The sequence below is a fragment of the Rattus norvegicus genome, chromosome 4 (assembly GCF_021556685.1).
Source record: "Rattus norvegicus strain SHRSP/BbbUtx chromosome 4, alternate assembly SHRSP_T2T, whole genome shotgun sequence".
NCBI lineage: Eukaryota > Metazoa > Chordata > Mammalia > Rodentia > Muridae > Rattus > Rattus norvegicus.
The window spans coordinates 103,888,951-103,911,989 of record NC_141537.1 but is presented as its reverse complement, the minus strand read 5'-3'; the positions used below and the strand labels follow the sequence as shown (position 1 = coordinate 103,911,989).

Genomic DNA, 23,039 nt, shown 5'->3' with positions numbered 1-23,039 from the left:
ACAGTGTCAGGCCTCCAGCTCAGACTCTTGCTATGGAAATGCTCTGCACATAAAGACTTCCTAAGCTTTCATTCCCTTCTATGAAAAGTAGGGCCCCTTGGTGTTAGCTGGGTAGAAGAAAGATTACTACTGAAGTCACTTCCTACCCTACCTGGCTACCCTGTTCTTTTGCTGGCTTGGGCAGAGTTCTGGGTGGTAGCCTGAGCTTTCTTGAGTTACAGTTATGAAGACAGTAGTCTCCTGTGTTCTAAGAGTTGAGCTTGTGTGAGAACAAAGCCAGAGGGCCCAGCTTCCCATGCTTACCCAGGCTCCACACACTCCTTTCCTTCCTTCCTCCCTCCCTCCATCCCCCCCAACCCCCTAGATTGGTCAGGAATCTTTCACTGTTATTTGCAGGCCATTTCTGTGAGGCCAGCTTCAGTTACTGTGGGGTCGTTATATGGTGTAAGTACTTGAGCCACCAATTATTAATTTGGGGTGTGTATATGGAGGAATGCTGAATGGGGATGGTATTAGGGTCAGAAAGGAAAGAGGAGGCTCTGTCTGCTGGACAGCAGGATAAAGTGCAGCGTTGAGGTTCAGTGGTTACGTGTCTGTGAAGTTGGCACAAGTACCTGTCTTGCACCTGTACTATTATTCATGATGATTTCAATGCTTTAAAAGTCTAGTACAACTACTATAGTAATGACTTTTACTTTTCTATCCTTTTTTTGACAGAATAACCAAGTGCTGGGAATTGGAAGTGGTTCTACAATTGTCCATGCTGTGCAGCGAATAGGTGCGTTCTCATTCTCAGACTGTACTGGGTGTTTCTTGTGTTTTCGTGAGACTAGGAGGTGGAGGAAGGGGAGGGAATGGGTGCAGGTGTGGCGTTTGTCTCAGTTCCCACTCAGCCTTGTAGAGATGGGAAGAGCATGTTGTTCATCGGAGGTTAGTTGAGTATTTCTGTTCTTAGGAAAGAGGAATTCTTCGTCCTCTACAGCTGATTTTGGGGGGACAATGCCTGTGTTTATTGTGTATAGCCAGAGGGGAGAAATTGACTTAGGTGAGGCAGGGTTTCTGTGTTGGTCTCAGGTTTCCTCTGAAGCCTGTGTGTTTCTCAGACAGACTGATTGAGGTCACCGTGTCCTGTCTATGATGAGGCTCCTGCAGTTGGTGGCTGGTTTTTGTAGGTGTTGACTTCACTTTGATTGAGTCCTCTTTGTACTTAGGGAAGGCTCAGGCATTATCAGCTCCTGTGGCTGCTCAACAGGTTCTACAACCCTGCTCATTGTTGGTAAAAACAAAGGCTGGGAGAGGCCTGCCCAAATGCCCATCTTTGGCAGGGCCAAGGGTCAGGGCTTAGGAGGTACAACACAGGTTCCTGTTGTGATCAGGAAGTGGCTGTATTACAGGGGTGATGACTGATCAGCGATTCAGTGTCCAGTTCTTATCTACCTTAACCCTGTGTATGCAGAGTTTCTAGGTCACAGGAGTTACTATGGATTCACAGGAGTAACATCAAAACCTTCCAAGAGACAGACTTGATCAAAAAGACTAGACATTTTTAGAAAACAGCTTTTTTAAGACTCATTAAATTAAGATTTCCTAAAGTTTTAAAATTAAAATTAATATATCCCTCTCCCAACCTTTAATCATCCTCTGGGGCCTATAGATTCTTGTATTTCTTTCTTTCTTTTTTTTTAATATTTCTTAATAAATATAAAGTGAAGTTCTGATGTTTCCTGGAAAGGCAAGGTAGGATTGTAGCTAAGATTGAGAGTTGACAGCCAGAAGGCCAGTAGTGGCCCATACCTTTAATCCCAGCTCTGAGGGAGGCAGGTGGATCTGAGTTCAAGGCCAACCTGGTCTAAAGAGTTCTAAGACAGCTAGGGCCACATAGAGAAACCCTGTCTTAAGTCATCCCCTGCCCCCCCCCCCAAAAAAAAAAAAAAAAAGGGAAAAGGGAAGAAAGACCACTAAAGACCACATTCCAGCCACTGGTTAGCTGATTACCAAGGTAATTTACTTCTCAGTGACTGTTGCCTCGTGTGCAAAGAAAGGGTGATAGTTATAACTCATCTCTTGGGCTATCTGGATTAAAAAGGTTGTATCAACAGCTCTTAGCAAACTGCAGACAACAGCAGCAGTATCACTGAAACGGCTTTTCCAGTGGCCATTCTTACCTCCCAGGTCCTCTAGAGTCCACAGAGGCAGCTGTCAGTGGGAGATGGGCCTTTCCTCTTTGGTTGGATTTGAGAAATGCACGTGTGACAAAAAAATCAATTGTGGGGAATGGAACAATACCAGTGTGGCTCTTGTCTCTACAGCTGAAAGAGTGAAGCAAGAGAACCTGGACCTCATCTGCATCCCCACATCTTTCCAGGTACTTCACGTTTGTGTCCCCGCCCATGTCTTAACAACTGTCGGGTCTTCTGGGTTCCTGAGAATGGGTACTCCAGCTTTGTTTTGTTATCCCAGATGATTTCCTCTGGTAGAATTTTTTTAAGACCGGTTTCACTGTGTTGCCTTGGCTGACATGGTATGTAGACTCATCTTCCTGCCTCTGCCTCCTGAGTGCTGAGATTAAAAGCACATTCTACCATGCCCAGATGGGGTGTAATTTTGTTTCAGTTACTTTGATGTTTTCTTATGAGTTAGGCACCGTTAGGGGTGTGCAGAGTCAACTGTGTGGTCTTTAGCCTCAGGGACTATTATCCTGTTAAGGGATGAAGGGAACTTCACAAAAAGAATTTGTGAAGTTATTAATGTAAGTGTAGTTCACTCTTAGACTATGCAATAGCAGAGCTGGATGGGGAACCAGACGAGCTGGGAAAGAGAGAGTAAGTAGACTGAGAGTCTCTGTTTTCATCTGACTTTATAAAATTCTGTCCACCAGTAGCTGTTTCAGTCAGGGTTCTTCAGAGAAACAGAACCAAGAGAAACAATTGGGTTTATAAGAAACGTTGAGTATTCCCAGAATGGCTGTGTACAGGTGGAAGAGCTGGGAACACTGTAGAATCTGGAAGCCATAGTTTTATCTGTTCTTCTCAGCTCCCCTCCCCATCCCACTTTATCTTCCTGTTCCAGTCCCTCCCCCAAATCCATTTGTAACTACCCTATTTTCCCTTCCTAGGTGAACCAGTCCATCCCCAGTCTCTTACTCTCTACCTAAACTCAGTGATTATATGGATTATAATGTTTAACAAAGATTTAACAAGGAACATCCCTGTTGAGGACCAGCCTGGGCTTTGATAAGGTTCTGAGAGAAGGGGTGTCTGGGCCAACAACCTGAAGCCAAATCATGGGTTGAGGCTGCTGGCTTATGCTTTCCAGCCTGCTCTCTCTCTCTGTTCTGCTTTCTTCCTCTCTGATCTGCTTTCTCTGGAGGTCTTCAGACAGCTCTCTATTCTGCTCAAGACAGTTCTCCAAGCAGTTCTCTCTTGCTATTCTAAAAATGTCTGGATAGGTCATCATCTCTTGCAGATCCTAAGCCTAATCATTTACTCCAGCTTTCCTTTTGATTATCCTATGAATCAGCATACTATGACCCCAGCCCCTAAATTCTTAGGAGACAGCAAGCACACATTTTTTTTAATACTGCCAAAGAATTCAGAGGTCATCTGTCTGCCTCTGTTAAGCATAGACGATAATCTCACTGGGTGGGGACCTGTACTGAAATTACTTTTTCTACAGCACATGGACCTAAATTAGGCTGATCTTGAACTCAGAAATCTGTCTGCCCTTGTAAGCATAAACAAAAGCCTTTGCTGGGTGGGATCGCCTGAGACTACCACTCCCTAAGTCTCTTCATCTCCTTCCTTAGGATCTTTCTGATAATTTGGCTCACAGTGTAGTTGCCTTTGCTCCTTTAGATTCATGATGCCCCTCATATAATTCATATTACGGGCTTATTTTTTGAGAAATTATATATTTTTGAACCTGTATTTTCTTTTTTTTTTTTTTTTTTTTTGGTTCTTTTTTTCGGAGCTGGGGACCGAACCCAGGGCCTTGCGCTTCCTAGGTAAGCGCTCTACCACTGAGCTAAATCCCCAGCCCCTGAACCTGTATTTTCAAGTTATTTTTCACAGCTTTAAGAGCTGTCCTGAAGGTCCCAGCGTTTGTTAAGATATTAGCCTTTGCCTCCTGCACCTGTGCTGTCTCTAATTATCATGGAGTCATCTGTAACAGGGAGGACACTCCTTAAATGAGGAATGTAAAATGTGTCCATTATCATGCAAACATGCCTTATGCCCCTGGCAGCCACATGAAGGCCTTTGCCAGGGGCAGGAACCATGTCATTTTGTCTCCACCAAGGTCATGCTAGACTTGGCATATCCATGTATAAGTGAATGCATACTGCATTTGTCTTTTTGGGTCTGGGTTAACTCATTCAGGATGGTTTTTTTTGTTTTTGTTTTTGTTTTTGTTTTTTTTTTTTACTTTTTTTATTTTCATGTTTTTATTTCTTTGGGGACAGGAGATCACAAGTGGGGAAGAACATGGGAGGACTGGGAAGGAATGTGATTGGGTACATGTGAAACTCCCAGTGAATCAATAAAACTGTTATGTAGGAAAAAAGAAAACAAGAATAGAACATTATGCCAGAAACAATATTAACATGATCTTTTTCTAGTTTCATTCATTTACCTATAAACTTAATTTTAACAGCTGAATAATAATCCTTTGTGTAAGTATACTACATTTTCTTTATCACTTCATCCGTTGGTCCCTTCATCTGTAAGGCTTAAAATGAGTCTTAACTACCGGGAGACCCCTCCCCCCCAAGAATGGAGATCTATGTAAATGCAAGAGGTTTATTTTCTGGTGTGTTGGGGTCGACCTTCAATCAGTCCCTTGTGTCAAGTGACTGGAAGGTGACCCCGAATGGTTATAACAAGCAGTTTTTATACTTTTTAGGGGTACAGGTTGCATCAGCAAGGTTACAGTTTAAACTTATTGGCTAAGCATATTGACCTTTGAATCTATTGGCTAGCAAGCATATGACATGCATTCGAACTCTATCTGGCACCAGAGGGTCAGGTGACTATGTTAGTATATTCTTCGGATTTTCTAGAGTGTTCCTGCTCCTCCTGAGAACTGTGGGTGGAGAATGGAACTTGGCTTAGCCTTGACCCGAGGCGGAAAGCTCGTACTTGGCCTAATCTTGACCTGAGGTGGTGAGTGTAAGGCTGGCGAAAACCCTTAGGGTCCTTCACAGGAACTCCATAACCTACCTACTTTCTACCAGCCTCTTAATAGCTCTTACGCTTCAGTAAGAACTAGGGACCTTCACATCCACTTTTTGTCTATCACGAATAGAACAGTAATGAGCATGGTTGCACAAGTGTTTTGAGGTAGGATGAAGCATCCTTTGGGCATATGCCCATAATCGGTATAGCTGGATCTTGAGGTAGATAGTTACCATTTTTCTGAGGATCTGCCTCACTGATTTCCATAGTGGCTGTAACGGAAGCGTGTTCCCCTTGTTCCACATCCTTGCTGTCATTTGTGTTATTGAGCTTAGCCGTTCTGACCGGCGTAAGGAGAAATCTCAGAGTGGTTTTGATTGGCCTTTCCCTGATGACTGAGGACACTTCTCAAACATTTGTGTTCCCTTTTTTGAGAAAAAAGGGATCTATTTAGATCTGTACCCCATTTTAAAACTGGGTATTTGTGTTCTTGATGTCCAGGCTTTTGATTTTCTTGTAAAGTGTATTTTAGATGTTAGTGCTCTGTTTGGTGTGTAGTTGCTAAAAATCTTATCCCATTCTGTAGGCTGCTGCTTTGGATGATGGTGTCTTTTGACATAAAGTTTTTAGTTTCATGAGGTCCCATTTACTAATTGTTGATCTTAGTGCCTGTGCTAATTATATTCTGTTCAGAAAGTCCTTTGCTGTGCCATTGAGTTCAAAACTATTCCCCACTTTCTCTTCTATCAGTTTCAGTGTATCTGGCCTTAAATTGGTGTCTTTGATCCATTTGGAAGTTGAGTTTTGTCCCGGGTGATAAACATGGATCTATTTGGATTCTTCTGCGTGGAGCCATCCAATTTGACCAGCACCATTTGTTGAAGGTGCTGTCTTTTTTCCACTGTGTATTTCTGGTTTCTTCATCAAAAAATCAGTTGTCCATCGGTGTGTGGATTTATGTTTGGGTCTTTATTCAAATTCAGTTGATCAACATGTCTGTTTTTATGCCAAAATCACAGTTTTTATTACTGTAGCTCTGTCGTTCAGTCTGAGATCAGAGATGGTAACACCTCCAGCAGGTCTTTTATTCAGGGGTGTTTTAGCTATCCTGGGTTTTTTGGTTCCATATGAAGCTGAAAATTACCCCTTTGAGATCTGTGAAGAATTGGCTGGAATTTTGATGGCAATTGTAATGAATCTCTAGATTGCCTTTGGTACATGTCCAAAAGCATTTTTATTATGTCAATCCTGCCAACTTACGAGCTTCTGATATTTTCTTCCATTTCTTTATTCAATGACTTGTTTTTAATCATATAAGCCTTTCACTTCTTGCCTGGTTAGAGTTACCCTAAGATTTTATATTATTTGAGTCTATTGTGAAAGGTGTTGCTTCCCTGATTTATTTCTCAGTCTCTTACTCATTTGAATATAGGATAATAATTTATGATATGGCTACTGATTTATGTATGTTGATTTTGTATACTGCTACTTTGCTGAAAGTCCTTATCAGCTGTAGGAGTTTCCTTAGGTATACTGTCATCCTCTGCAAATAAAGATACTTTGACTTCTTTTCCAATTTGGTTCCTTTTATCTACTTCAGTTGTCTTATTGTTCTAAGACTTCAAGTACTGTATTGAATAGATATGGAGAGAGAGGACAGCCTTGTCTTGTTCCTGAATTTAGTGAAAGTGCTTTCAGCTTCTCTCCATTTAAGTTGATGTTGGCTTTGGGTTTGTTGTCTTTATGTTGAGATCTGTCCCTGGTATCCCTAGTGTCTCCAGGACTTTTAACAGGAAGGGGATTTACCATATCTTCTTTAAGTAAGGTCCCTCATCATAGTCATAGTAGCCATTTTGAGGTCCTTGTCTTGTGCTTCACCCCTATTGCATTTCTCCAGGCTTCTGTAGTGGAGCTGCTGGTCTCTAGGGGAGACTAGGGAGTCCTGGCTGTAACTGTGTCCTGGTGCTTGGGCATCTGCTTTTGGGATGATTCTAATTCTAGGTTGATATCTGGTTTTGTCCTTGTTGATCTTAAGAGTGTGTGGTGGCTTTGGGTGGTTGCCTGGAAGAGGCTACTTTGTGTTTCTGCCGGGTGTAGTACTGGGGGAGGGGGAGTTCGAGGTAGAAGTATTGGGAATGACATCAGGAACGGGGAGAGGGTAGCATAGAGGGCAAAGAGTCCTCTACATAAGATAAGCACCAGAGAAGCCAGGGACAGTCAAACATACAGGCTTGTGTCTTCCAAGAAGACGCTTACCTGTCCTGCAGGGATTGGGAAGGAATGGAGTTTACCTCCTGGTTATCCTACGGCCAGGCCTGCCCTGACACCCACAGGCATTATGCTTCTCTCAGCCACTGTCCCTGGACCCTGATCCTGTGCACTGTCTCAGGCAACAGTATCCTGAGAAAGAAGCTGGGTGTACGTTAAAGGATTTTAGTGTAAACTTGTCTTACTCTCTGTTATACTCATGGGACTGAGTTAGTGGTTATCAGAAAATTCTTCATCCCCCCAAATTGTGCTGTGCTTAAATATGGGTAAAACAAATGACCAGGTGTGTCAGACTCTGGAAGTTTGAACCAGTAATGGCCAACTAAGTGGAGCTGAACAGAGTTTCATTCTTTTTTTTTTAAATTGGATTTTTTTAAAATTTACATTTCAAGTGTTAACCCCTTTGCTCCCCCACCCACCCACTCCTACCTTCCTGCCCTGGCATTTCTTGACACTGGGGCATCGAGCCTTCCTAGGACCAAGTGCCTCTCCTCCCATTGATGTCCGACAAGGCTCATCCTCTGCTAAAATATGGAACACTTCGAATTTGTGTGTGCAAAAGTATGGAACACTTCACCAATTTGCGTGTCATCCTTGTGTAGGGGCCATGCTAATCTTCTCTATCGTTCCAGTTTTAGTATATGTGCTGATGAAGCAAACACAGAGTTTCATTCTTATCTTACCCTGATGGCTTCCCTGCTGGCCATAACACCTGCAGGCCCCCACCTCCCCAAGCGTAGAAGGGCGGGGTGGGTGCTGAGAGGGTCCACAGGAGGGGTGAATGTGGTGTCTGCCAGGAGGATCTGGCTCCCTGGCTGGCCAGCATGGTTTTCTAGGAAAGAATGTTTTGGGTGTGTCAGTGGGTGAGGAAGAGGTCTGAGGGAAGGGAGGAAACTGTGGGGAAGGATCTGCTTAGTTCCCTGGGATTCCACTTTTTCCACCCTTGAAGCTCTTCCTGCACCTGCCTCAGATCTCCTGCCCCTGCTCATGCCAGGATCTCACCTGCCGCCTTTGAGGTGCTAGGAGAATGCTGTACCACTGAGGTCCATTGCCAGTCCTTGGTCTTTTGAGACAGGGCATTACTATGATAACTCAGGCTGAGTTTGAATTGGCTGTGTGTCTCAGCCTCCCAAATGTATTGTTAGAAGTTTTTGGAGCATCCTGGTATTGTTTCCCAAGTCAGGGAGGGACAGCTCTTAGCTCACCTCTGGAACTGTCTTGTGTCCCCCTGTGCTGCGTGGTTCCAGCTCCTGCAATGAAGTAGCGGTCAGTATTGCTCTTCATGGGGATAGATCTCCTGCCTATCAGTAAGCAAGTTTGGGATATGAGAGAACCTAGGTCAGTCTTTAGGGTTTGACATAGCAAAAGAATTCTGCAGACCCTTGTCACAATTTCAGTATAAATGACTGTGCTTGCCTTTTCTGTCCTCCCCAGGCCAGGCAGCTTATCCTACAGTATGGCTTAACCCTCAGTGACCTGGATCAACACCCGGAGGTGAGGGGGGGGGGGTGATTGAGATTGAGAGATTGACTGATTGTCCTCGTCTCCTTTTTATTTTGGTGGTTTCTAGTTGTTCATGGACTCCAGCTATCTTGGTAGGTCCAGAAGACATGAGCCAATATTCACTTTTGTTCAGGGGCCTTGAGTATTAATTCTGACTAAACTCACAAGCAAAGAAGTGGCAGTGTAGGCATAGTACAGGTTTAGCTTCCCAAAGACTTAGGCTTCAGGGCTTAGTACAGGCATAGTAAAGGGGATTTGGAGAGTTCCAGGGTTGGTCCATGGTCTCCTGAAATTCCCTTCTTATAAGTGTGCCAGCCTGCGGAGCTCACACCTAAGCTAAGGAAAAAGTCATACCTTAGGTAGTTGTAGCCACTTGAAAACCAATTAAAGCTAATATTTGTGGAAAAAGACTGTTAAATTCAAGGCTATTTATTCCAGTAGGGACTGGAGCTCTGGAGAGTGAGCAGCACCCTTGTCACCCCAGGAACTCCTGAGCTGTCATTAGGTGTGGGGCTAAGTTTAATCTTGATAGTACTGTAACTGTCCCAGGGGATAGATATAGAAAGGGTATGTCATTTGCTTAGGTGGCAGAAGCAGAATTTTAACTTGTGCACTCAAGGCTCTAGAGCAGTGTTACAGTAAGAGGGAGGCTAGGTTTGTGGTTAGCTGTCCAGGCTCCATGGCAGGGCCAACAGAGGATCTTTGGGGGGAAGGTAGTAGATATGGGTATGTGGGCGACATGGGTATTGCTCAGACTTTCTGAGTGATTGGGATAGTGGAATGGGCATGGAGTGAGTCTTGGACAGGGTGTAGCAGTTCATGCCATGAAGTGCCTGGTGAAAATTGGGAAGGACCTCCTGGAGGAGTTCTGTGGGCAGAAATAGTTTCCAGTGTAAGAGTGCATTGAATGTTTGTCGTCTGTGGAGATGTCTTCATGTAATCTTGTTCATTTGAGAAATTGCCTCTATATGCCCATGTTAGTTCTGTCTTTGGGATCGGTTTTACTCTGCTCTTTCATTATTGGTCTCCCGGGAATTGAATGCACCAGTCCCGCTGTCTGTGGTCTTTTGGGCAGCCCCAAACTGCAGTCTCTTAAATGTTTTGCCCTTACCTGCCACCTCAGAACCAATATTTAAGTTCTTTGGGAATGAATGATGGTGCCTATTTTGGGAATGCATGCTCACAATTTTACTTTGTTTATGGAGAGTGAAGGAAGCAATTGTAGTGGTTAAGAACTGGACAGTGTATGTCTTAGGCCCTCAGCTCCCTTCCCTTGTGTCTCCAGCAAAGCACCTTACTCTGCGGGGCCTTAGTCTCCTGGGTGATTGAGTGGGCCTGCCTAACGGTGTTGCTGAGAACTGATGAGCTACCCCTGCTTGATCAGGAGCCCCACAGTATCTGTCTCAGCTCATGAGGCTCTTCTCTCCCTGCCTCCACAGATCGACCTTGCCATCGATGGTGCTGATGAAGTGGATGCTGAGCTCAATCTCATCAAGGGTGGTGGGTGAGTGTTGTGGGGACTTTGTTGCTAAAGAGACTGTCAGCTAACCCTTAGCAAAGCGAAATGGAGTACTGAGTAAACAATTGTTCCTGATACACATGAGTTTTTCTTCCTGTCAGCACCCTGATACCATATGCCGTTGAGCTAGCATTTCTGATCATTAGTGTTTATCTGCTGACAGGTAACCTGGGCCTTTTCAGTGAGATGGTCTCTGTCTACACACAGTGCATTCCTGGGTTAGATGGTTAGGTCTGTGCCTTTTGTGTTAAAGCTGTGAAGCCTGTAACCACTTGGAGGGTCCTCTTCCTTTATTTGGAAACATTTATTATTTGGAAACATGTTCACTTTTTAAAATGTATTACATAATCCTTGTTGCGGGTGTGAAGTGATTTTTCTAGGGAGCAGTAGCAATAGGCCAGACAGTTCAGTATGGCTGGCCTGGTGCTGTCACATAGTCCACAGGGCAGGTGTTCCAAACTGGGCATCTATTCAGGACATGTCCAGAGTCATCTCCCTCACACAGTGCTTCTTAGATGCCTGTTGGAGGGGAAGTGCTTAGCCTGAATAGAGCCATTGTCTACTTTCTAGGTTTCTACCAGACACAGGCAAATGTTTCTGTATTCATTTACTAGAAAGTAGCATTATAGGAGCGAGGATGGCTCTTTAAAAATGGAAGCCAGTTTCTCTTTAAGTATCAGGATTGAACACATTTGGGACACCCACATCTGATCCTACTTCTCAAATGAAGATGATCTCACTCTTTTTTCCTGTCAGAGGCTGCCTGACCCAGGAGAAGATTGTGGCTGGTTATGCCAGTCGCTTCATTGTGATCGCTGATTTCAGGTACTGTTCCAGGGTTTTTCGATTGAACCGAGAAGGTGTATGGGTTCCCACGTTAGAGGAGGAAGCCTGTGGAGGAATGTAGGAGGATTACCTGCTCTCTAGGATGACAGGCAGTGACTCTGCTAATCACCACAGCACCCAGCACTCTTGCATTGAGCTGGGCCTTCATGTTTGGGGATGGGGAGGAAGCAGTGTCACCCTGTAGCCAGAGCTCCTCTGCATGTGTTACTCATTAGGTTTTCACAGGGAGCCTCAGGAAGCAGGGCAAGCACCGTCCATAGGTGGTGACTCAGCACATCCTGCTTCCTCTGGGGTCAGGCTTTTCCACACATGACTGTGTTATGCTCAGTCTTTGACCGGGCTGATTCTCTTTCTGGGAGCCTGAGAGAGGAGGCAGTGTTCTGAACTTGTTAGAAGAGCTGTCTGCATTTGTATTACTCAGGAAATACCACAGCTGCAAGGACGGCGGGGGTTAGCTGGCAAACCATCAGAGCAGATTTTATCACTTTTGTCTATCAAGTCTCTTTAGTGTAAAGCAGCCCTGAACTGTCCTAGTCTCTTTCCCCTCCAGCTGTCTAGGTAGCCCCTAGCCTGAATTTGGTTTTGTATGTTGAACTTATTTAATTTCATTGATATTTTTCCCAGGAAAGATTCAAAGAACCTTGGGGATCGGTGGCACAAGGGGATTCCTATTGAAGTCATCCCAATGGCCTATGTCCCAGTGAGTCGAGCTGTGACCCAGAAGTTTGGGGGTGAGGTGGAACTTCGAATGGCTGTCAACAAGGCAGTAAGTGGCCAGAGCACCCTGACTCAGTGTGCTGCTCTTGTTCTTTCTGTGTCAGTTAGGTCCTGAAGCCTTTGGTGCTCGCTTAACCTCTCAGTTTCCTCCATAGTAGGGGGCGTGGTTCTTTCCTGACATTGCTCGGGGTTGCTTGAGGTCTGGACTGCCCTGTGAATGGCCTCTAAACACTGTCTTTTGGGAAGCTCTGAGGGGACAAAGTTTTCCAGGGTTTGTGGTGTGGTATTTTTCTTTTTTCTTTTATTCTTTCTGAGGCTATCATTGCAAGAGTACAACTCTCATCTCAAAGAGGATAAGAGATAATTTTACTTTAGAGCAAATAGGAATAACTGTGGCCTGGGAACACACATTTGGGTATTCCAAATTCTGCATTCCAGTGAGGTAACACTTTTAAATTTGTACAGAGACAAAACAAAGGTCACAAATGACACTTTTCTTTTTTTTTTTTTTTTTTTTTTGGTTCTTTTTTTTTCTTTTTCGGAGCTGGGGACCGAACCCAGGGCCTTGCGCTTCCTAGGCAAGCGCTCTACCACTGAGCTAAATCCCCAACCCCGACACTTTTCAAATACATTGGAAACACCAGGTAGGTAGGTCATAGAAAAATGGGGAAATTTTACCTCCCCCCCCCCCCCCCATTTCTGTCCTGGAACTAGCTCTAGACCAGGCTGGCTTCAAATTTATAGAGAGCTGCCTGCCTCTGGGATTAAAGGCAAGCCCCACCATTGCCCTAGCTCTGGTAGCATTCTTAGCCTTTTGATTGGTGTGAACCACAGTGCATTTGCCTTTCAAAGAGTATAGATGGCCCAAGATATTCTGCCTGTGGATTAGTAGCAGTCTATACTAAACTCCAAAGCCATTGAAGTTCCAATTGGTCAATCCAAGTACAGAAGGCTAGAGGAAGATGGTTTTTTTCCAGGAACTTTCTGTACAAGGTAGCCCTACCCTCTCTTTTTTTCCAGTTAGGCATTGGATTCAAGGCTTCAGGAAATGCTAGGCAAGTACTTCATCACTAAGGAGGTAGACTTTCTGGGGGTGGTGGTGGTGTGAACATGTGATACCCCGTGGAGATGTTTCTCTTTAGCTTCTGAGTCTGGGTTACAAAGAACTTTTTCTTTCATATTTAAATAAACAACCAAATGTAATGATCCCAAACTGAAATATGTGTAGCTATGTGTAGCTATTAGAAAAATTTGGGAGATAGAGAAAATGAAATGATTAATAACTGCCCTGACATACTTTGTTGACTTCTCTTTAGAAAGAAGCTGGGATAACTGGTTATGCAGCACCTTATCTTAGTACTTAGAGAGGCTACCTTGAACTTGCTATGACCTTGAACTCCTGATCTTTCTGCCTCCTACCAAGTGCTGGGATAAGACATAGAAGCCACCACACCTGGTTTGCCTTTGTACAGTTTTAACTGCTCCATGCCAGGCTGTAGAGGAGTCTTACTACTTACTTACCTCTGCCTGTGTACTGTCAACATTTATGTTACTAAGCAATCTGATTTCTCTAGTGTCCAGTGGTGTTGAGGAATTCTGGATTCAGAGCTAAACTGTTCGTCCCCTCACCTATCTGTCTGTCCGCCCATCCTTTTAATGAGACTTGCCGATGGAGAAGGTGTGCTGCGAGAAGGCAGGCAGCCTTACGTTACAGCACTGCTGCTTGTGCTAAGCTTGGAGATGCAGCCATGTTGTCAGGCAATACTCTCGGTTTTCACTCTGCTAAGTTGAAAATGTCACTGCCTTGAGCCCTTCCCATTTGCATCTCTGTCCCCCTTTTTGCCACTGAAGAAACAAGTTTCAGAGAATTCAATGGCATTAAGACATAATCATAGTCTGTAGGACTCCAAAGTGCCTGCTCATCTCTGCTTCATGGAGCCACCTTCTAGGAAGCACAGAGCAAGGACATCTGTCTGGCTGTCATCTTTCTTGCTTTTGCCTACCTGTGTTTTCATCCTTGGTCATTGGAAAATTGTCTTCTAGGGGCCTGTGGTGACAGATAATGGGAATTTTATCCTGGACTGGAAGTTCGATCGGGTACATAAATGGGGTGAAGTGAACACAGCTATCAAGATGACTCCAGGTAAGCTGGGTGTTCCCTGGATGTCACCTAGTGTCTCCCTTCATAACTACCCCCTCTTCAGGCCACAGAAGGCAGCATGACCATGTGCTCAGTTTATACCATGTCTGAGGTTTTGTACTTGAGTCACCTCCCTCCCCCTGGTTTGTGAAATAGTGCTGATGTATATATATTTTATAGTCTGTTGGCATTGGGATAGCCTCCAAGCTGATGGCAGTCAGAGGTGCTTGCTTTCAAATAAGGTCACCATCCCCGGGAGAGACCCCTCCCTTTTCCAGGAGGCTGATGCAGCCTCTTCGACCTTTGTGGAGGAGGTGACTCAGTTCACCTGCATTCACTGGTTGTGTATCATAGGCAAGATGCCTTGCCTGTATTACATGGAATTAGTCCTAGATTAGAGCTGATGTAAACCTGGGGGAGGCTGTGTGAAGCCACGTCTGCAGATGCTGAAGTGCTGCTTCTGCTGGAGGAACAGCAAAAGTCCAGTCCACAGGGGTTGCTTTGTCAGGTAGGGTGGTTTCTTAGATATGGTATTGATCTGTGTACATGATCACGTCTTCTAGACAGTGCTTAGCATCCTAAAAGGTTTTATTAAATTCCCACTTAGATGAGGTAGTTAACAGGGGACCACATGGGCCCAGAGCTAAGCTAAGTGGTTTGCCTAACAACTACGACATCAAGGTGAGAGCTCTAGGTTTTCTGTCTCTTGAAGTTTTAAGATTTGTGTTATTTTTAATTATATGTGTGAGTATGTGCACTTAAGTGCAGGTGCCCATAGGGACCAGAAGAGGGCGTCTGATCTCCTGGAGATGGAGTTACAGCTAGTTGTGAGCCTTCTGCTTTGGGTGCTCAGAATTGAACTTGGTTCTCTACAAGATCAGTGTGCTCACTTAAGCGCCGAGCCATCTCTCCAGCCCCAAGACCCTGAACTTGAACGCTCACTCGCTCAAGTGAGACTGTATGTGTAAGCATAGACTTTATGCCACAGGATAATCGTAGGAGTTGAGGACCTACCTACCTGGGTGAAGGCTGGGTGAGCTGGATAGAGATGAATTGGTGTTCAGGCTTCAGTCTGGCAGGTCAGATGTAGGAGGGATATACAGGAGGAGGTGACCGAAAGGCATCGCTCTCCATGCAGTCGAGCAATCGAAGCCATAGCTGGGCAGTTTTTCAGAGTGCAGTGTCTGAGTGGATGCTGGGACAGACTGCCTGGATGGACTTTTAACCCTGCCATGCTCTAGCAGTATGAGCAGTATGTCCCCTATCAAACAGCTCCATGCCTCAGTTTCTCCTTTTTAAAAAGGGCCAAAACTAGTACCCACCTCGTGGGGTCACTGTGGGGATTAAATGAATTAGGTCACCTCTTAAAACAGTGCTTGATGACTAAAGTCCCTAGGGGAGGATGTACTGCTGTCTCCACTAATGAACCACTAGATTGTGCCCACGCAGGGACTCATGACTGTAATCCTGGAACTTTGGAAGTAGAGGTGGATGATCAGAGGTCAGGGACTTCCTGCCTACATAATCAGTTTGCAGCCAGCCTGGGCTACATGAAATCTCATCTCAATGCCCACTGACAAGCCCCCCTATTCTTTTAAGACAAGGTTTCTCTGTTCCCTGGCTGTCCTGAAACTCACTCTGTAAAGCAGGCTGGCCTTGAACACAGGTTGTGTGCCTCTGCCTCCTGATCGGTGTGATTAAAGGTGTGTTTGTACCACCACTGCCTGTTTTTATTTTTATTTTCTAGACTGTAAGTTATTTGTGCTGGTTGGGAATGAAACCAGTTTGAATATATGCTGTGCAATAAGGCAGCTTCTTCTTCCAAGTCCAGCCCCTGTCGTCTTTAGTCTTCTGACAATCTTTCCCTCATCCGTTAAGTGAAACAGATGAACCACTCTATTGCTTAGTGTTGCCTCTCTAAAAGGCCAAGAGGGAATGAGGATGATGATGTGGATGGAGGTCATGCTTTGTAGGCAGAGTGCACCTGCCTGGTTAATGCAGACTGACCCAGGGTGGAGTGGGAAGCCGGTTCCTGCTGAGCCCACTAGGGGGCTCTCTTACTCTTCCTGAGGCCTTTCTTGGTTTCTCCTATGCATGAAGACTATACACTGGAGACTGCAGTTACAGTGTAGTGTGAGGAAGACGGACTGTGACCACAGGACCACCCTGGTTTGTCTCCTTTTCACTTATTTCTAACCTATTATATTAGACAGACTCGCAGGGCAAGGGCATGGCAGGCTTTCCTGTGTCTCCCAGGTTCATTTGCACGAGGCAGACATGCAGAGAAAAGTCTCCATTTGTGTCTCATGGGTCCTGCCTCTGCCCTCATTCAGCATGCTCTGCCTTTTCTTCTGGAGTTTATTTGGGGTGAGGGGAATCAGTCCCTCCTAGCAACTCATTAATTTGAGGCTCCAGAATCATGCCTTAGACTGCTGCCTTAGACTTTCTTTATAGCTTTTGAAGTGGGGTTGACTTTCCCTGGGGCCAGATTGAAGCTTCTAGGCTGTGCTACAGAGGTGCTGATCAAAATGAGTGTTGAACACTGCTTTGTCCATCCTCAGAAATCTCTAGGTTTGTGTCAGGACCTTCATCCTTCAGTGACTCAGCCTCTGTCTTGCCAGCGTATTGAGGGCTGTCCACGGATGTTTTAACTTACCCTTTGTTCTTTTGTCCCTTTATATCCTTTACCCCTTGTTCAACATTATGGGTAAACAGTGGCTAGCGCTTTCCAACCCTAACCCCAACCAATCATCAGGCAACCAGTTACCCTGTCTGGAGGCAGCTAGTGTTACTAAGGGAATTGTATGGCCTATTCTGAGTTGATCTTTTACAAAAACACAAGTTGAAACTCCCCTGCCTCACCCCTTTTAACTCAAGTAAGGGCATACCATGCTTAGGTTGTACTCTGCCCTCTTTCTTATCTTCATTTTGACTCATAAGCGATAACATTACTTCTGTCTGTCTGTCTGTCTCTGTCTCTGTCTGTGTCTGTGTCTGTGTCTGTGTCTCTATCTATCTATCTATCTATCTATCTATCTATCTATCTATCTATCTATCTATCTATCTATCTATCTATCTATCTATCTATCTATCTATCATGCATTGGTGTTTTTTCCAGTATGCATGTCTGTGTTAAGGTGTCAGATCTTGGAGTTATGGACTATTGTGAGCCATATGGGGTGCTGGGATTTGAACCTGGGTTCTGTGGAGGAGCAGTCAGTTCCCTTAACTGGTGAGCCATCTCTCCAGCCCCTGACCTTTACTTAAAAAAAAATAAAATGGTAAGAGCTGGAGAGATGGCTCAGAGGTTAAGAGCACTGACTGCTGTAACAGAGGTCCTGAGTTCAATTCCCAGTAACCACATGGTGGCTCACAACCATTTGTAATGGGATTTGATGCCCTCTTCTGGTGTGTCTGAAGACAGCTCTGTGTGTGTGTGTGTGTGTGTGTGTGTGTGTGTGTGTGTATTATATATAATAACTCTTTTTAAAAAGTAATGGTGATATTTCAATTTTGTGGCTGTGTAACCCAGTTTACTTGACCAGATCCCTGCTGCATTTTGTATCCTGTGCTAGCATGGAACTACCAGATCAAAACATTAGACTGATTTTATTTTATTTTATTTTATTTTATTTTTGGCAGGGAGCTGGGGACCGAACCCAGGGCCTTGTGCTTGCTAGGCAAGCGCTCTACCACTGAGCTAAATCCCCAGCCCCTAGACTGATTTTATAAGATGACATTAAATTGCTCCCCACATAAGAGTGCCAATTTACCAGTGCTGGCCCATGTTTCTCTACACACTGGGTTCACTTCCGTTTTCTTTGACAGTTGGCCGGAGTTGACCCACTGTAATGTATGCATATATGTGAACAGTTTTTGTGAAGGCCATGTATAGTTAGTTAGTTCTCATTGCTGAGTATTCCACTGTTAGTATGCTTGCACGAACAATGTGGTGATCTATTCATGCTACTATGTGTGTGTGCATGTGTGTGTGAGTGCAAGTTGTGTGAATACAAGTGTGTGCAGGAGCATGCAAGTGCATGTGTGTAACCCATGTATGTATGTGCAGAAGCCAGCTGTGTCCTTTCTAATTTGAGTCAGAGTCTCTCATTGAACCAGGATCTGGATGATGGCTTCAGGAATATTCCTGTCTGTGCCTCCACATTCTGGTCACCTGTCCTTACTCATCCTGGTGATGGAGTAGTTGTCATGCCCTGTCACTAGTGAGCTTGAATGCTTTTTGAGTTTGCTTCTTTTAAGAAGTCTTTGTTTAGTTCTTTTTTTTTTTTTTAATTATTTATTTAATGTATATGAGTACACTGTAGCTGTCTTCAGACACACCAGAAGAGGGCATCAGATCCCATCACAGATGGTTGTGAGCCACCATGTGGTTGCTGGGAATTGAACTCAGGACCTCTGGAAGAGCAGTCAGTGCTCTTAACTGCTGAGCCATCTCTCCAGCCCCCCATTTAGTTCTTTTATTGGGTTTTTGCTACTTAGCGGCTTAGGAACTGTATTCTGATGTGACTCCTTTATCAGGTGTATGCTTTGTGATTTTCTCCTTCTCTGAGGAAGACTCTCAAGGATGGTAGTTGACTGAACATACCTGGGAGGAGTGATATCACAAGCGTAGTCTGGGAGGGTCTCTTTAGCAGGTTCATGGAAGGGTGAAGAGGAGCGGCAGGGCAGGGGGACAACCTGAGCAGAGGGTCTACAGTGGGATGAAGCTGGCACATTTAGGTACACAGAGCAAGCCATGATGTAGTGGAAGGAAGAGGTGTCAGGAAGGAACAAAGATGACCCCAGTTTTGTCTGGTGCTGGCTTGTGATGTTTGCTCTCAGGGACACTTGATGCTTGCCTGGTCTTGGGAAGCTGAACTTAAATGTACCGATTCTTCATTCTGCAGGCGTGGTGGACACAGGACTTTTCATCAACATGGCAGAGAGAGTCTACTTCGGGATGCAGGATGGCTCAGTGAACGTGAGGGAGAAGCCCTTCTAACCCTGCGAGGAGCAGGGTGCTCACTTTGAGTCTCCAGCCCAGGCACAGTGGACATGCCTCACCAGGAGCCTTTGCCTTAATGTACCTTCATGTAGCTGTCCACAGTGCCAGAGTGGATGGCTGGCCGTGGGGGTGGGGTAGTCAAATCCAGTCTTATGAAGTATTGCTATGTGTCTTTTTAAAAAGAAATTTAAATATATATTTTTACTATTAAAATATTCAGTTTTTTATAAAATAGAACTTGATTTTATGTTTTATATGAAACATTTACCAAAAACAAAAAAATGTATAAATAAAAATAAGAGATCAGGACTGTCTCTGAAAGCTTTGACTGAACCTACTGGTTCACCTTCTGAAGTTTTGGGTTTGCTGAGAAGTAACATTTTTCTAAGCTGGTGAAAAGTGAGGAGTCAGCCAGCAGGTCTCCTGATGCCTTATGGGAAACCTTGTTTACTGTTTACTTTCTTGCCACACTCTTCTGTTTTGAGGTTGTTTTCATTGTTACCACTCCCAAATCTTAGTTAGGTTTTAAGATCAGGTTTCAGGAATTCTGAGTGGAGCAGTCGGGTTTGTAGTGACTTGGGTATAAACTCCCAGGTGAGAATGCACCTTCTCTCGGATCCTGGCTTTGCTTTGGTCCTGCTGTTGGAAGCCCCTGGTGGAAACGCCCTCTGGCAGCAAGCACACAGCATTGTCTGAGATGTAAAGCACTTACTTTTGTTGTTTGAATGATTTTCTTTATGTTAGTATTGTTTTGTTCCTCCAATAACCCTTGTATGATTTGGTATCAGAAGCTGTCACTTCTTTGTGCTGTTTGAAGGTTGAAATAAACATGATTGTGCCATTGTGATCCTTTGTCTTCACTACAGAATTTGTACTGATGGGAATCAGTTTGGCCCGACTAGTTTATATCAGATAAGTGGGATCCACTCAGGAATCGGAGACAACCAGGTAAATGTTCCCGTTGTCTCCTTTATTGGATCAAGGACACGTGCTCCTGAGACCTTTGCTGCGGTGTTGGTCTTTTCTGTCTGAGTGAGGGCGGTATAGCTGAGCACAGGCGTCCTCACTCCCAGCTGCTCTATTGAGTTGTATGGGAGTTGATGAGCATTAAAAGGGACTGGAATTTTCTCATTTCCCTTAGTCTCGAGGTTAGATAAACTGCCTAGTAAACATCAGAGTGCCTAGAAAAAGCTTCATAGAGGAAGGCAGACTGACCAGCTCAGTGATGGTTGACAAGGGCCTCACAAGTCCATTCTGTTACACATCCCTGTGCAGCGAGCCCTGGTTCCTCCCACGCTAATGCTGCATGATATCTAGCAGTCAGCTCTTCAGCTTAGCTTCTGCTTTGAAGATTGAACTTAGTTACATGTGTTGGTGTCCAGATTCTTGCTGAATCAAGTCTCAGAATAGAAACTAAGCAGGACAGAGCCTTAAGTGGACATTTTCCAGCCCAGTGTGGTGGTGCATACCTTTAGTCACAGCAGGGGCAGGTGGATCTATTGGTACTAGGCTAGCATGGTCTACATAGTTCTAGGTTAGCCAGGGCTATACAGGGAAACCCTATCTAAAAAACAAATAAGCAAGCAAACAAAGAAATGCATTTTCCCTACTTGATTAATCCTATTACTCTGAAAGTGATCTCTAAAAACTATGCCTTAGGTGCTGTTAGACTGTTGGTATTAGGAGTGCATTATTTTTAATTGGTTAATCAGTAACTTTGGTGCAGAATGAGCTAAATTTGATAAAGTAAGTTTTCAAAACAAGCAAGTTTGCGTGGTGTGGATAAAGGTAAACAGTTTCAGAAACACCTGCTCGCTCCACTTCACATATACATTTCCTGTTGGTTTCAGGCTTTGACATCTGTGCCCAAGCCAGGGCATTTGAATGTTTCTTCTCATAGAGAAAAACAAAACACCTGGTAGGCGCCAAAGGGCAGCCTAGAGGTGAATTTTGATATAGAGGTGAAGATTGAATTGTGAGAGATTTCCCACTAGATTACTAAATGTGACCTTTTAAGTGATGAGTGAGCTAAGCCAGTTTCTGTTAGTGTCTTTGCTTTATCTTAGGCATGTGGGACAAGTTGGAGTTTGGCTTAAAAAATATTTTTTAGGGCTGGAGAGATGGCTCAGTGGTTAAGAGCTCTGACTGCTTTTCCAGAGGTCCTGAGTTCAATTCCCAGCAACCACATGGTGGCTCACAACCATCTGTAATGGGATTGGAAACCTTCTTCTGGTGTGTCTGAAGACAGCTACAGTGTACTCACTCTGCAGTGTACTCACATACGTAAAATAAATAAAAATCTTTAAAAAAGTATTTTTTAGGGCTAGAGAGATGGCTCAGCGTTTAAGAGCACTGACTGTTCTTCCAGAGGTCCTGAGTTTGATTCCCAGCAACCACATGCACTCATATACATAAAGTAAATACTTAAGATTTTTTAATATATTTAAGCTATATTTATATATCTAGGTGTAGTGGCACACTCCTTTAATCCCAGAACGAGAAGGCAGAGGCAGGCAGATCTCTGAATTTGAGCTCAGCTTGGTCTATATAGTGAGTTTCAGGAGAGCTAGCTACATAGACCCTGTCAAAAAACAAAACACAATAAAAATTGTATTTGTCTTTATGTGTATGAATATGTGCACATGAATGTCAGTGCCTGCAGAAGTGAGAAAAGAGTATTGGAAACTGTGGCCTGGAGTTGCAGATAGTTGTGAGCTGTGTGGCATGGGTGCTGGGAACCAAACTTGGGCCGTGTGCAAGAACAGTGCATACTCTGACCCCTGAGGCATGTCTCAGGCTTCGAGTTGGACTTTTGGGAAAGGTCTGTAGTCATGGTAGAATGCCATGGGGGAATTCTTGGGGACTTGGGTAGAATTGACTTGGTTGGCTTCAGTCAGAGCTCACAGCAAGGAAGGAAAGTGGTGGGGGGAGGGTGGTGGTGGGTGGGGGTGGGGTGGGGGTTCTCTTTGAACTTGTCCTGTTGCCAGGCACTGCCATGGAACATAGGTGTCACCCTGTAGCTCCTTTGTGTGCCTCACTTCCCAGAGTGAGAAAGTGAGGCTCAGTTTAAGTACCTTTCCAGTCACACCCAGGAGAGCAGAGCAGACTTCTGGTTCCTAGCCTTGCTTATATTTTTGGGTAGTTGTAGCGTTTTACCAAACTTATGTCCCTTGATTGTACCTTTTAGCTGTAATGAATTACAAGGCCTCAAGTTAGCGAATGGCTGTTGGCACATGTGTGTGCCTGTGTGCTCATAGCTAATTCTGTTTGTTTCTATGTTGTTGAGCTTTCTTTTTGGAAGAAGGGAATAGAATGTTGCATGCAATCTAGTTGGAGAGTGTCCCTTGTCTGGTCTGTCACAGAAGTGGTTAACAACCACTGTTTGTCCCCGGCTTCTCTGTGTCCCTCTGCTCTGAGTTTTCTATGAATTGGGTGTGAGGGCCACCATAGACACAACCCAGGAAAGGGGATTGCGAGTTCCCTTTAGGCAAAGTCAAGTTACGGACCCACCACATGAAGGCTTGCTGGTGTAGTCTTTGGGGTGTTTGGTGTTAATTCTCAGAGGGTCTGTTCTTGTGCTTGGTCATGGTTTGTAAGGACTTTCCTAGGACCAAGAGCTGATAGGAAGCAGGAATGAATCTTTGGGCAGGCATCTTAAAATTCTTACCTACACGGGAAGAAGACTGGAGGGAGGCTAAAAGCTGTAGACATTGTAGGGAAGCAGCCATGATTAGTCAGGATCAGGGGCTGTTTCCTAGACTGTTTTATGATGTGGGTGGTATTCCTGTTTCACGGATATTTAGATATGATTGTGAGGGGTTTTGCTTTTCTGGTCATGATCAAAACGTGACCTTGCCTAATGGCCAGTAG

The 23,039-nt window shown here is 44.6% G+C and overlaps 1 protein-coding gene, 1 long non-coding RNA gene and 1 other non-coding gene across 6 annotated transcripts in view; 1 reads left to right on the top strand and 2 right to left on the bottom strand.

The window, feature by feature from the left end:
- Positions 1–20,035, top strand: part of Rpia (ribose 5-phosphate isomerase A) — a 25,668-nt gene extending 5,633 nt beyond the window's left edge. For 2 of the 4 annotated variants that reach the window (XM_087658132.1, XM_087658134.1), the window contains exons 2-8: positions 718–778; positions 2,310–2,365; positions 10,382–10,446; positions 11,218–11,286; positions 11,932–12,073; positions 14,068–14,167; positions 19,072–20,016. In XM_087658132.1, the coding sequence (XP_087514258.1) occupies positions 718–778; positions 2,310–2,365; positions 10,382–10,446; positions 11,218–11,286; positions 11,932–12,073; positions 14,068–14,167; positions 19,072–19,166 (588 nt within the window). In that variant the 3' untranslated portion in view covers positions 19,167–20,016. Of the gene's footprint in view, positions 1–717; positions 779–2,309; positions 2,366–8,873; positions 8,934–10,381; positions 10,447–11,217; positions 11,287–11,931; positions 12,074–14,067; positions 14,168–19,071 lie in introns of all 4 variants that reach the window. The other 2 variants (NM_001108632.1, XM_087658133.1) reach the window with 2 other exon arrangements.
- LOC120102574 (U6 spliceosomal RNA) lies at positions 7,997–8,101 on the bottom strand. Its single transcript, XR_015687414.1, has one exon. It is a non-coding gene; the product is annotated as a U6 spliceosomal RNA (small nuclear RNA).
- LOC147994903 (uncharacterized) lies at positions 17,807–23,039 on the bottom strand. Its single transcript, XR_015686669.1, has 2 exons — positions 21,433–23,039; positions 17,807–18,483 (listed from the first exon to the last, which is right to left on the bottom strand). It is a non-coding gene; the product is annotated as an uncharacterized LOC147994903 (long non-coding RNA).